Source organism: Chlorocebus sabaeus, chromosome 10 (assembly GCF_047675955.1).
Source record: "Chlorocebus sabaeus isolate Y175 chromosome 10, mChlSab1.0.hap1, whole genome shotgun sequence".
Classification (NCBI taxonomy): domain Eukaryota; kingdom Metazoa; phylum Chordata; class Mammalia; order Primates; family Cercopithecidae; genus Chlorocebus; species Chlorocebus sabaeus.
Window position 1 is genome coordinate 87,742,981 of NC_132913.1, and position 14,918 is coordinate 87,757,898.

At 36.3% G+C, this 14,918-nt stretch overlaps 2 protein-coding genes across 7 annotated transcripts in view; one reads left to right on the forward strand and one right to left on the reverse strand.

Annotated features, from left to right (window-relative positions):
• KCTD18 (potassium channel tetramerization domain containing 18) overlaps positions 1-14,918 on the reverse strand; it is a 90,835-nt gene that overhangs the window by 65,426 nt on the left and 10,491 nt on the right. The window lies entirely within an intron of this gene.
• Positions 1-14,918, forward strand: part of SGO2 (shugoshin 2) — a 54,347-nt gene that overhangs the window by 31,010 nt on the left and 8,419 nt on the right. For all 3 annotated transcript variants that reach the window (XM_073019900.1, XM_007965788.3, XM_007965789.3), the window contains 3 exons: positions 8,767-8,996; positions 10,136-13,045; positions 14,438-14,588. In XM_073019900.1, coding sequence (XP_072876001.1) covers positions 8,767-8,996; positions 10,136-13,045; positions 14,438-14,588 — 3,291 coding nt within the window. The remainder of the gene's footprint in view (positions 1-8,766; positions 8,997-10,135; positions 13,046-14,437; positions 14,589-14,918) is intronic.

Here is a 14,918-nt window from a genome sequence, read left to right on the forward strand (position 1 = left end):
CCATTAACACGTCATTTACATTAGGTATATCTCCTAACGCTATCCCTCCCCCTTACCCCCACCCCACGACAGGCCCCGGCGTGTGATGTTCCCCACCCTGTGTCCAAGTGTTCTCATGGTTCAATTCCCACCTATGAGTGAGAACATGCGGTATGTGGTTTTCTGTCCTTGCGATAGTTTGCTCAGAATGATGGTTTCCAGCTTCATCCATGTCCCCACAAAGGACATGAACTCGTCCTTTTTTATGGCTGCATAGTATTCAATGGTGTATATGTGCCACATTTTCTTTTCTTTTTTTTTTTCTTTTTCTTTTTTTTGAGACAGAGTCTCACTCTGTCACCAGGGCTGGAGTGCAGTGGCATGATCTTGGCTCACTGCAACCTCTGTCTCCCTAGTTCAAGCGATTCTCCTGCCTCAGCTTCCCAAATAGCGGGGAATACAGGTGCCTGCCACCACGGCCAGCTAATTTTTTTTGTATTTTTAGTGGAGACGGGGTTTCACCATGTTGGCCAGGATGGTCTCGCTCTCTTGACCTCGTGATCCGCCCGCCTCGACGTCCCAAAGTGCTGGGATAACAGGTGTGAGCCACCGTGCCTGGCATGTGCCACATTTTCTTAATCCAGTCTATCATTGTAGACATTTGGGTTGGTTCCAAGTCTTTACTCTTGTGAATAGTGCCACAATAAACATATGTGTGCATGTGTCTTTATAGCAGCATGATTTATAATCCTTTGAGTATATACCCAGTAATGGGATGGCTGGGTCAAATGGTATTTCTAGTTCTAGATCCTTGGGGAATCGCCACACTGTCTTCCACAATGGTTGAACTCCCACCAGCAGTGTAAAAGTGTTCCTATTTCTCCACATCCTCTCCAGCACCTGTTGTTTCCTGACTTTTTTAATGATTGCCATTCTAACTGGTGTGAGATGGTATCTCATTGTGGTTTTGATTTGCATTTCTCTGATGGCCAGTAATGATGAACATTTTTTCATGTGTCTGTTGGCTGCATAAATGTCTTCTTTTGAGAAGTGTCTGTTCATATCCTTCACCCACTTTTTTGATGGGGTTGTTTGATTTTTTCTTGTAAATTTATTTAAGTTCTTTGTAGATTCTGGATATTAGCCCTTTGTCAGATGAGTAGATTGCAAAAATTTTCTCCCATTCTGTAGGTTGCGTGTTCACTCTGATGGTAGTTTCTTTTGCTGTGCAGAAGCTCTTTAGTTTAATTAGATCTCATTTGTCAATTTTGGCTTTTGTTGCCATTGCTTTTGGTGTTTTAGACATGAAGTCCTTGTCCATGCCTATGTCCTGAATGGTATTGCCTAGGTTTTCTTTTAGGGTTTTTATGGTCTTAGGTCTAACAGTTAAGTCTTTAATCCATCTTGAATTAATTTTTGTATAAGGTGTAAGGAAGGGATCCAGTTTCAGCTTTCTACATACGGTTAGCCAGTTTTCCCAGCACCATTTATTAAATAGGGAATCCTTTCCCCATTTCTTGTTTTTGTCAGGTTTGTCAAAGATCAGATGATTGTAGATGTGTGGTATTATTTCTGAGGGCTCTGTTCTGTTCCATTGGTCTATATATCTGTTTTGGTACCAGTACCATACTGTTTTGGTTACTGTAGCCTTGTAGTATAGTTTAAAGTCAGATAGTGTGATGCCTCCAGCTTTGTTCTTTTGGCTTAGAATTGTCTTGGCAATGTGAGCTCTTTTTTGGTTCCATATGAACTTTAAAGTAGTTTTTCCCTAATTCTGTGAAGAAAGTCATTGGTAGCTTGATTGGGATGGCATTGAATTTATAAATTACCTCAGGCAGTATGGCCATTTTCACAATAATTGTTTCTTCCTATCTGTGAGTATGAAATATTCTTTCATTTGTTTGTGTCCTCTTTTATTTCATTGAGCAGTGGTTTGTAGTTCTCCTTGAAGTAGTCCTTCCCATCCCTTGTAAGTTGGATTGCTAGGTATTTTATTGTCTTTGAAGCAATTGTGAATGGGAGTTCACTCATATTTGGCTCTCTCTTTGTTAATGGTGTATAGGAATGCTTGTGATTTTTGCACATTGATTTTGTATCCTGAGACTTTGCTGAAGTTGCTTATCAGCTTAAGGAGATTTGGGGCTGAGACAATGGGGTTTTCTAAATATATAATCATGTCATCTGCAAACAGGGACAATTTGATTTCCTCTTTTCCTAATAGAATACCCTTTATTTCTTTCTCCTGCCTGATTGCCCTGGCCAGAACTTCCAACACTAAGTTGAATAGGAGTGATGAGAGAGGGCATCCCTGTCTTGTGCCAGTTTTCAAAGGGAATGCTTTGAGTTTTTGCCCATTCAGTATGATATTGGCTGTGGGTTTGTCATAAATAGCTCTTATTATTTTGAGATACATCCCATCAATACCTAATTTATTGAGAGTTTTTAGCATGAAGGCTGTTGAATTTTGTCAAAGGCCTTTTCTGCATCTGTTGAGATAATCATGTGGTTTTTGTCTTTGGTTCTGTTTATATGATGGATTACGTTTATTGATTTGCATATGTTGAACCAGCCTTGCATCCCAGAGATGAAGCCCACTTGATCATGATGGATAAGCTTTTTGATGTGCTGCTGAATTCAGTTTGCCAGTATTTTATTGAGGATTTTTGCATCGATGTTCATCAGGGATATTGGTCTAAAATTCTCTTTTTTTGTTGTGTCTCTGCCAGGCTTTGGTATCAGATTGATGCTGGCCTCAAAAAATGAGTTAGGGAGTATTCCCTCTTTTTCTATTGATTGGAATAGTTTCAGAAGGAATGGTACTAGCTCCTCTTTGTACCTCTTGTAGAATTCAGCTGTGAATCCGTCTGGTCCTGGACTTTTTTTGGTTGGTAGGCTATTAATTATTACCTCAGTTTCAGAGCCTGTTATTGGTATATTCAGGGATTCCACTTCTTCTTGGTTTAATCTTGGGAGGATGTATGTGACCAGGAATTTGTCCATTTCTTCTAAATTTTCTAGTTTATTTGCGTAGAGGTGTTTATAGTATTCTCTGATGGTAATTTGTATTTCTGTGGGATCAGTGGTGATATCCCCTTTATCATTTTTTATTGCATCTATTTGATTCTTCTCTCTTTTCTTCTTTATTAGTCTTGCTAGCAGTCTGTCAGTTTTGTTGATCTTTTAAAAAAACCAGCTCCTGGATTTATGGATTTTTTGAAGGGTTTTTTATGTCTCTATCTCCTTCAATTCTGCTCTGCTCTTAGTTATTTCTTGCCTTCTGCTAGCTTTTGAATGTGTTTGCTCTTGCTTCTCTAGTTCTTTTAATTGTGATATTAGGGTGTCAATTTTAGATCTTTCCTGCTTTCTCTTGTGGGCATTTAGTGTTATAAATTTCCCTCTACACACTGCTTTAAATGTGTCCCAGAGATTCTGGTATTTTGTATCTCTGTTCTCATTGGTTTCAAAGAACATCTTTATTTCTGCCTTCATTTCGTTATGTTACCCAGTAGTCATTCAGGAGCAGGTTGTTCAGTTTCCATGCAGTTGAGTGGTTTTGAGTGAGTTTCTTAATGCTGAGTTCTAGTTTGATTGCACTGTGGTCTGAGAGACAGTTTGTTATAATTTGGTTCTTTTACATTTGCCGAGGAGTACTTTACTTCCAACTATGTGGTAAATTTTGGAATAAGTGTGATGTGATGCTGAGAAGAATGTATATTCTGTTGATTTGGGGTGGAGAGTTCTGTAGATGTCTATTAGGTCTGCTTGGTGCAGAGCTGAGTTTAATTCCTGGATATCCTTGTTAACTTTCTGTCTTGTGGATCTGTCTAATGTTGACAGTGGGGTGTTAAAGTCTCCAATTATTATTGTGTGGGAATCTAAGTCTCTTTGTAGCTCTTTAGGGACTTGCTTTATGAATCTGGGTGCTCCTGTATTGGGTGCATATATATTTAGGATAGTTAGCTCTTCTTGTTGAATTGATCCCTTTACTATTATGTAATGGCCTTCTTTGTCTCTTCTGATCTTTGTTGGTTTAAAGTCTGTTTTATGCAACCCCTGCTATTTTTTGTTTTCCATTTGCTTAGTAGATCTTTCTCCATCCTTTTATTTTGAGCCTATGTGTGTCTCTGCACTTGAGATGGGTCTCCTGAATACAGCACACTGATGGGTCTTGACTCGTTATCCAGTTTTCCAGTCTGTGTCTTTTAATTGGAGCATTTAGCCCATTTACATTTAAGGTTAATATTGTTTCATGTGAATTTGATCCTGTCATTATGATGTTAGCTGATTATTTTGCTCGTTAGTTGATGCAGTTTCTTCCTAGCATCGGTGGTCTTTACAACATTGGCATGTCTTTGCAGTGACTGGTACTGGTTGTTCCTTTCCATGTTTAACACTTCCTTCAGGAGTTCTTGTAAGGCAGGCCTGGTGGTGACAGAATCTCTCAGCATTCACTTGTCTGTAAAGGATTTTATTTCTCCTTCACTTATGAAGCTTAGTTTGGCTGGATATGAAATTCTGAGTTGAAAATTCTTTTCTTTAAGAATGTTGAATATTGGCCCCCACTCTCTTCTGACTTGTAGAGTTTCTGCCAAGAGATCCACTGTTAGTCTGATGTGCTTCCCTTTGTGGGTAACCCGTCCTTTCTCTCTGGCTGCCCTTAACATTTTTTCCTTCATTTCAACTTTAGTGAATCTGACAATTATGTGTCTTGTAGTTGCTCTTCTTGAGGAGTATCTTTTTGTCATTCTCTGTATTTCCTGAATTTGAATGTTGGCCTGCCTTGCTAGGTTGGGGAAGTTCTCCTGGATAATATCTTGAAGAGTGTTTTCCAACTTGGTTCCATTATCCCTGTCACTTTCAGACATCAATCAGATGTAGATTTGGTCTTTTCACATAGTCCCATATTTCTTGGAGGCTTTGTTTGTTTCTTTTTACTCTTTTTTTCTCTAAACTTCTCCTCTCACTTCATTTCATTCATTTGATCTTCAATCACTGATACCCTTTCTTCCAGTTGATCGAATCGGCTGCTGAAGCTTGTGCATGCATCACGTAGTTCTTGTGCCATGGTTTTCAGCTCCATCTGGTCATTTAAGGTCTTCTCTATGCTGTTTATTCTAGTTAGCCATTCGTCTAATCTTTTTTCAAGGTTTTTAGCTTTTTTGTGATGGGTTCAGACATCCTTCTTTAGCTTGGAGAAATTTGTTGTTACCGATCGTCTGAAGCCTTCTCTCAACTTGTCAAAATCATTCTCCATCTAGCTTTGTCTGTTGCTGGCAAGGAGCTATATTCCTCTGGAGAAGAGGTGCTCTGATTTTTAGAATTTTCAGCTTTTCTGCTCTGGTTTCTCCCCATCTTTGTGGTTTTATCTACCTTTGGTCTTTGATGATGGTGACATACAGGTGGGGTTTTCATGTGGATATCCTTTCTGTTTGTTAGTTTTCCTTCTAACACTTAGGACCCTCAGCTGCAGGTCTGTTGGAGTTTGCTGGACATCCACTCCAGACCCTGTTTGCCTGGGTATCACCAGCAGATGCTGCAGAACAGCAAATATTGCAGAAAGGCAAATGTTGCTGTCTGATCATTCCTCTGGAAGCTTCATCGCAGAGGGGCACCCGACTGTATGAGGTGTCAGTTGGCCCCTACTGGGAGGTGTCTCCCAGTTAGGCTACTCGGGGGTCAGGGACCCACTTGAGGAGGCAGTCTTTCTGTTCTTAGATCTCAAACTCCGTGCTAGGAGAACCACTACTCTCTTCAGAGCTGTCAGACAGGGACACTTAAGTCTGCAGAAGTTTCTGCTGCCTTTTGTTCAGCTATGCCCTGCCCTCAGAGGTGGAGTCTACAGAGGCAGGCAGGCCTCCTTGAGCTGCAGTGGGCTCCACCTGGTTTGAGCTTCCCAGCCGCTTTGTTTACCTACTCAAGCCTCAGCAATGGCGGGTGCCCCTCCCCCAGCCTCGCTGCTGCCTTGTAGTTTGATCTCAGACTGCTCTGCTAGCAATGAGCGAGGCTCCATGGGCGTGGGACCCTCTGAGCCAGGTGCGGGATATTATCTCCTGGGGTGCCGTTTGCTAAGACCGTTGGAAAAGCGCAGTATTATTAGGGTGGGAGTGACCCAATTTTCCAGGTGCCGTCTGTCTAGGCTTCGCTTGGCTAGGAAAGGGAATTCCCCAACCCCTTGCACTTCCCGGGTGAGGCAATGCCTCACCCTGCTTTGGCTCTGCACCCACTGTCCAACAAGCCCCAGTGAGATGAACCCAGTACCTCAGTTGGAAATGCAGAAATCACCTGTCTTCTACGTCACTCATGCTGGGAGTTGTAGACTGGAGCTGTTCCTATTCAGCCATCTTCGAACCTCTCTAATTCTTTTAATGCCTGTAGCATCTGTAGTGAGAACCTTTCTTTCCTGATTTTTTAAATTTGTTTGTTTAATCAAACTAGCTACAGGTGTGTCAATTTTATTGTTCATTTAAAAAACTCAGTTTTTGGCTTCATTGATTTCATTTTTCTTAATTTTATGTTTTATATTTCATTTATGTCTGTTTTTAAATTATTTCCTTTCTTGTATTTACTTTTTTAAAACATAGAGATATATAATTCACATAACATAAAATTTCTTATCACATGAAATTCACCCTTTTAAAGTATACAGTGCAGTGGTTTTAGTATATTCACAAAGCTTTGAATCTTCACCCTGTTCAATTCTAAAATATTTCAGTCTCTAAAAGGGAATCTCATATCTATAACAGTCACTTCCCATTTTCCACTCCCCTAGCCCCTAGCAACTGCTAATCTACTTTCTGTCTAAATGGATTTGGCCATTTTGGATATTTCATATGAATGGAATCATAAAATACGTGGCCTTTTGTGTCTGGCTTTTTCCACTTAGCATATTGTTTTCAAGGTTCATTCATGTTGTCGCACATATGAGCATTTCATTACTCTTTATGAAGGGACAATAATTCTGTTGTATGGATATACCATGTTTTGTTTATCCATTCATCAATCAATGGACATTTGTGTTGTTTGCACTTTTTGGCTATTATGAATAATACTGCAATAAACATTCCTGTGCAAGTTTTTGTGTGGACATATGTTTTCAGTTATCTTGAATATATGCCTAGCAGTGGAATTGCTGGGTCATCTGGTAACTCTGTTTAACTTTTGGAGAAACTGCCAAATTGTTTTTCCAAGCTTCTGTACCATTTTACATTCCTGCCAGCAAAATATTTCAACACTGATTTCTCCATCTCCTCACCAACACTTATTGTCTATTATTGTGATTATAGCCATCTAGGAGTGTGAAGTAGTATCTCATTGTGGTTTTTATTTGTAGTTCCCTAATAATTAATGATATCAAGTATATTTTTATGCACTTACTGGCCATTTGCATATCAGGATCATTCTCTTTTGATTATCTTTTCCCTGTGAGTTTAAATCATGTTTTTCTATTGCTTCATATATTGAATAATATTAGATTACACCTGGGTATTGTGTATCCCTTGTTGTAGAAAATGTAGATTCAGTTATGCTCTCCCAAAGAGTTTTGATGTTTCAATTTTATTAGGCAGTAACCTTGTCTGAACCCAAGATAAGCAATAAGTGAAGTCTCATTTTAGTTGTTTTATCCTTAGATAGGCTGCTTCGAATCTTCCTCATATATATGGGATTCAGAGGTCAGCTAGATATTTGGGGAGCATTTATACACAAAATTTGAGGCTCTTCTCTCTACCTCTCTTATCTGATATTTTCCCCCATCACTTTACAGCTGTTATAGTTGCCCTGAATTCTAACCTTGAACCAATAAGACTGTAGGTTTCTAACTTTTTTTGAATGTGGCACCAGCTGAGGCTGTAAAACAATGGGAAACTCATTCTTCTTCCAAGTGTCGGCACCCCCTTCGCTAGCTCTCTACTTGCTTTTTGTCCATTCACTGACTTCTAGTAGTTGTTTTTTAAAATATTTTGTCCAGAATTTGTAGTCATTATGTTAGGTAGGGTTGGTCTGATAGTAACTGTTTAGCCATTACCAGAAACAGAGCCTCTCTGTTGATTTTTGTTAACTTGTTTCCTCAGTGGTATAGACATTTCCTCCCAACAGCTATTCTACTGGTAGTTGCCTTTAAATTTCTCGTAAATATTTATCAGAAATATTTTTCTTATTATAAATTATTTTAAAATATCTGTGATTTCCTTGGAATACAAGACAACTCTTTACGGTTGGTGGATGATATTACTCTTCATTCTTTGAATTCAAATGTGTCAGTTTATCAAATTATTTCTGTGGATTTCTATCTGTTTTCCTCCCATAGATTTAATTACTCTAGGAATAATGATTTTAGTGTACTTGGATGCCTTTTGGAAACATAGCAAACTTATTTCACACATAATTTTATAAACAATTATATTTGCTAGAAACCAAAGGAAGAGTTTTGGGTATTACATAGAATTAATTATATGAAAAGTATAAATATTATATATGGCTATTTGTAAGTAAGTTTGGAATTTTTTAATATCCTTAGTGTAGTCTTCTAATAGCACAAGGAGTGAATGTATAAATTATCTTCTTTTGGGGCCACTGTGACTAAGGGATTAAGAAGCATTCCTGTTTCCTTCCAAGTTCTGTTCTAGTAGGAACTACTCATTTCCTACCTTTAAGTGTCTTCATTGAACTTGAAAAAGTACCAGGGTGGATTTGTGGTTTGATCTTAAATAGAATATACAAATAACTGTCCATGCATTTAAAAAATTTATAAAATACATAATTTCTCATTTCCTTTCCACTTGCCTTTAGGGTTCCATTACCTTCAAATGATGATGAAGATGATGATAAAGAGAAAATGCAGTGTGACAACAATGTTAAATCAAAGACGTTACCTGATATTCCCTCTTCAGGATCAACAACACAAACTTTATCAACTCAGGATAATTTGGAAGTGTTATTTCTTAAAGAAAATAATCAAAATGTATATGGTTTAGATGATTCAGAACATATTTCTTCTATAGCTGATGTACCTCCCAGAGGTGAGATTGTTTTAAAAATTCATTTTGAATATTTGTATTAGTTACATTCATCCAATATTCTTCCTGAGGGCAATTATGTGTAACAGTTAATAAGTTAGCTCTCTTATGTTACAGATTTGCTAACTTCTGCCATTTAAAACTGCTGGTGATAGATTTAATTTTAAAGTAAATATGCTGACAAACATCAGATCCACAGTGGCCTAATACTGTTACTCTGGAAGAAGTGTTTAGAAATAAATGGACCTAATGAGCTTTTCTTGGTATCTTAGCTCATGATTTGAAAGATATCATATATTTACTTAGTTTTACCCTCTTTTTTTGTAGATACGAAAATTGGGGTTTAGATAGATATAGAGAATCTTTTAAGATCATCACCAATTAATTAGTGGTAAAGCAAAAACTTGAGCCTGGGTAATGGTTGAGCAAGAAAAAAGATGGCATTTACATTTTATTTACATAGTATTCCTAAATGATAATCTGTGGTATAGTCTGGTGCTTACAGATTTGCCATAGATTTTCAGACTGGAATATGGAACCATAACAATTTTGAATTTAGAGGTTAGAATTGTTTTTCCTTTCTGAAAGTGTGTGTGTGTATGTGTGTGTATGTACACGTATATAATATATACACACACACATATACATATATACACACGTATATATGGTATACACATAATGTATACAGTATATGTATATACGTCTATATATATTTACACACATATATTAATATATGTATATATAATTTATATAAATTTTAGATGCCTGTTGATAGTCTTTGATAGTAATCCTTTTCAGAGTTATCACTATTATCTGGGTTCATTTGCTGGCCTCCTTCCACTCTAGAAATGTATGCTAATGGCTCTACTGTTGGCTGTACTCCACTCTACTGTTGGGGCTGAGGCAGAATTCTCAGTATATATTTTCTATAGATACAAATGTAAAATGTGATTTAGGAGTACTCATCATTTCTAACTTATTTTCTTATAAGCATAGATTCTTAGTAATATTAGGATCTGAGCAGAACACATTGTCAGAAATTATATCTGTGAAACAGCTTGATTTCTAATCTAATTTATTTAAAGTAACTTATTACTTATTTCATTACTTATTTCTGAGTTTTGTTTTCCTTTTCTTAATAGAAAGCCATTCCCACTCAGACCAAAGTTTTAAGAGTTCTCTAACGAGTGAGATGAGAAACGCCCAATCTATTGGCCACAGATGGGAGAAACCATCTCCTAGTAATGTGACTGAAAGGAAGAAGCGTGGGTCATCTTGGGAATCAAATAATCTTTCTGCAGACACTCCCTGTGCAACAGTTTTAGATCAACAACACATTTCAAGTACAGAATTAAATTGCAATGATGAGATAAATGGTCATACTAATGAAACAAATGCTGAAATGCAAAGAAATAAACAGGATCTTCCTGGCTTATCTTCTGAGTCTGCCAGAGAACCTAATGCAGAGTGCATGAATCAAGTTGAGGATAATGATGACTTTCAATTGCAGAAAACTGTGTATGATGCTGACATGGATTTAACTGCTAGTGAAGTCAGCAAAATTGTCACAGTTTCAACAGGTATTAAAAAGAAAAGTAATAAAAAAACAAATGAACATGGAATGAAAACTTTCAGAAAAGTGAAAGATTCAAGCTCTGAAAAAAAGAGAGAAAGATCAAAGAGACAGTTTAAAAATAGTTTAGATGTGGATATCGGGGAAAAGATTGAAAACAGGCCAGAAAGATCTGATGTCCTGGATGGCAAAAGGGATGCTGAAGATCCTGGTTTTATTTTCAATAATGAACAGCTGGCTCAGGTGAATGAACTGAAGAAAATGACCCTTCAAACTGGCTTTGAACAAGGTGACAGAGAAAACATACCGTGTAATAAAAAGAAGAAAAGAATAACAAATGAGCAAGAGGAAACATACTCCTTATCCCAAAGTTCAGATAAATTTCACCAGGAGAGTAAACTTGATAAGGGTCAGAATTCCCTAACTTGTAATAAAAGTAAAGCTTCTAGACAGACATTTGTGATTCACAAATTAGAAAAAGATAACTTACTGCCAAACCAAAAGGATAAAGTAACCATTTATGAAAACCTAGATGTCACAAATGAATTTCAAACAGTCAGTCTTTCCACCAAAGATAATGAAAATTTATGTGATTATGGGACCCACAATATACTGGATTCGAAAACGTATGTCACTGATATTCAACCTTCTGAGCAAAATGAATCAAACATTAATAAGCTTAGAAAGAAAGTAAACCGGAAGACAGAAATAATTTCTGGAATGAACCACATGTATGAGGATAATGATAAAGATGTGGTGCATGGCCTAAAAAAAGATATATTTTTTTTCGAAACCCAAGAGAATAAAGAACCTATCTCTGAAAACATAGAAGTTTCCAAAGAGCTTCAAATCCCAGCTCTTTCTACCGGAGATAATGAAAATCGATGTGACTATAGGACCCAGAATGTGTTGGGTTTGCAAAAGCAGATCACCAATATGTACCCCGTTCAGCAAAATGAATCAAAAGTTAATAAGAAGCTTCGGCAGAAAGTAAATCGGAAGACAGAAATAATTTCTGAAGTGAATCATTTAGACAATGACAAAAGTATAGAATACACAGTTAAAAGTCACTCACTCTTTTTAACTCAAAAAGATAAGGAAATCATCCCTGGAAACCTAGAAGACCCAAGTGAGTTTGAAACACCTACTGTTTCTACCAAAGATAGTGGAAACCTGTATGATTCTGAGATTCAAAATGTTTTGGGGGTGAAACATGTCTATGATAGGCAACCTGCTTGTCAAAATGATTCAAAAATAGGTAAGAAGCTTCGACTAAATGTATCTCAAAAGTCGGAAATAATTCCTGAAACCAATCAAATATATGAGAATGATGACAAAGGTGTACATGACCTAGAAAAACATAACTTCTTTTCTCTAACCCCAAAGGATAAAGAAACAATTTCTGAAAATCTACAAGTCACAAATGAATTTCAAACAGTTGATTGTCCCATCAAAGATAATGGAAATTTATGTGATTATGACACCCAGAGTATATTGGATTTGAAAAAGTATGTTACTGATAGGAAATCTGCTGAGCAAAATGAATCAAAAATAAATAAGAAGCTCAGGAATAAAGTGAATTGGAACACAGAAATAATTTCTGAAGTGAACCAGATATATGAGGATAATGATAAAGATGTACATGTCCAAGAAAGCTATACAAAAGATCTTGATTTTAAAGTAAATAAATCTAAACAAAAACCTGAATGCCAAGACATTATCAATGAACACTATATGGAAATCAACAGTAATGAAAAGGAAAGTTGTGATCAAATTTCAGATTCCTACAAAGTAGTTAAAAAGTGTAAGAAAGAATCATCATGTAAAGCAAAGAACATTTTGACAAAAGGTAAGAACAAACTTGCTTCACAGTTAACAGAATCTTCACAGATATCTATCTCCTTAGAATCTGATTTAAAACATATTACTAGTGAAGCAGATTCTGATCCAGGAAACCCGGTTGAACTATGTAAGACTCAGAAGCAAAGCACTACCACTTTGAATAAAAAAGGAGATACCCCTTTTGTGGAAGAAATAAAAGGAGAATGTCAAGTTAAAAAGGTAAATAAAATGACATCTAAGTCAAAGAAAAGGAAGACCTCCATAGATCCTTCTCCAGAGAGCCATGAAGTAATGGAAAGAATACTTGACAGTATTCAGGGAAAGTCTACTGCATCTGAACAAGCTGATAAGGAAAACAATTTGGAGAATGAGAAAATGGTCAAAAATAAGCCAGACTTTTACACAAAGGCATTTAAATCTTTGTCTGAGATATATTCACCCAACATACAAGATTCTTCCTTTCACAGTGTTCGTGAAGATTTAGTACCTTTGAGCATTTCTTCTAGTAAAAATGTGATAATAAAAGAAAATTTTGCCTTGGAGTGCTCACCAGCCTTTCAAGTAAGTGATGATGAGCATGAGAAAATGAACGAGATGAAATTTAAAGTCAACCGGAGAACCCAAAAGTCAGGAATAGGTAGGTTAATAACCATTATGAAATGATAAAGCTTTAGAAGTGTGTTTGTTTTTGTTTTTGTTTTTTACTTAGCCAATGAAGTATTTTCTAAGTGGTATTTTTATGGAATTTAAAAACAATGTATAACTGAGTACATGATCCATAGAAATAGCATGAAGGAATAAAGAAAGTTTCATACTTCGGGAAATAACAGTGAGAGTATCTTGGACATTTACAACTACAAACGGATTTGGCCTTTACCACAAACTTGCCTAATAAAGACCTTAGGCAAATAATTTCCTTTTTCATACATTTGAAGAAAATTGAATGTTTTAAATGCATATAATAATGAATTGTACTGGTTTTTATTTTACTGAAGACAGTTGCACTTTTCTTGAGGGTGAGAGACTTTCCCCATTCAACAACATATATTTAATGTGATCAAACCCTTCTAGATATTTTAGAGGATTGAAAAATAAACAGTACCAACCCCCTTTCCTCAGATTCCATGCATGTAACAAACATCATGGTGAAATGGAATAAATGATTCTTTAAGCACATGTATTATGCTAAGGGATATAATGGGGCATAATTTTGACTAGAGGAATCTTCAAAAGCATCCTTAAATAGGTAGCATTTTAGGCCCTAAAGGATAAGTAAGATTTTTACCTGTAGTATTTACTTTTTATTTTTTCCCAGTTATTAAAACAGTACTCATTGCAGAAAATCAAAAGTAGAAAGTCAAAAAGGGAAGGGAAAATAATCACCTGGGAGAACTTTAGTCCATTTACCATGTGCATGCAGACCCAAATCTATGGAATTTTAAATATATATTTGAAGTCATACTATAAATAACATTACTTATCTCATTTTTTTCCTTAACAGTGAATCCTAAAGTTCTTTTGCCATTAGAAATTTTGTAATATTAAACATTCCTATACCAATTAAAAATTTTTACTGGGAGCCTATTATTTCAATATATCTCTGTAGATCCCTAAGGTTTTGGTGGGTAAGTCAATTCCAGGTAAAGACACACTGAAGCAAAAGAATTACGAAGGTCTAGAGTTGCAGGATTTGTTAGAGGACTGGTGAGACATTTTTTATCTGCTCCTCATGGTGCCTTTCACAGAGTGAGTGATCAGTGGCGTATATGTTGAATGAATGTTCTGTAATTTGTGTGCTTCCATGAAAAGAGTTGGACTAGGATGAACTTTTGGGACCCATATGTGATTTCAGAATAAAAAAGTTGCCGGCTACTCTGACAGTTTGTTTCAAATGTTAGTCTCTTTCCTCTCAAAATTGAATCAAGATTTAAAATTTGCTGCAGGGATTTGCAAACCACTATATAGCTCATATCTATTTGTATCTCTATATACTTTTAAAAATATTTGTGAAAAATCATATTCTTTTCAGGCGATAGACCATTACAGGACTTGACAAATACCAGTTTTGTTTCAAATAACACTGCTGAATCTGAAAATAATTCAGAAGATCTATCTTCAGAACGGACAAGCAGAAGAAGAAGGTGTACTCCTTTCCATTTTAAAGAGCCAAGCCTCAGAGAGTAGGTATTTCAAGTGATTTTAGTATGCCATTATAAAATATATCCTTAAAAAAAGTTCTGCCTGAATTAGTATTTGAGCACTTCTGATAATTCAATAAAACGTATATTATTGATACGTAACAACCACAGTATGATTTGGGTAAGATTTGAAGAAATATGTCCTTTGAACAGGCTATTTTTGGGGGGTTGGAGGGTTGTCTGGATTTAAATTGATTTACTTTTGGTTAGTTCCCAGTTCTACTACTGTCATATTTTAAATTGTAACCTGATAATTATAATTTTTAAAATTCGTGGCCTATGATTTGCAAGCTATTTTTGTTACCCCATTTG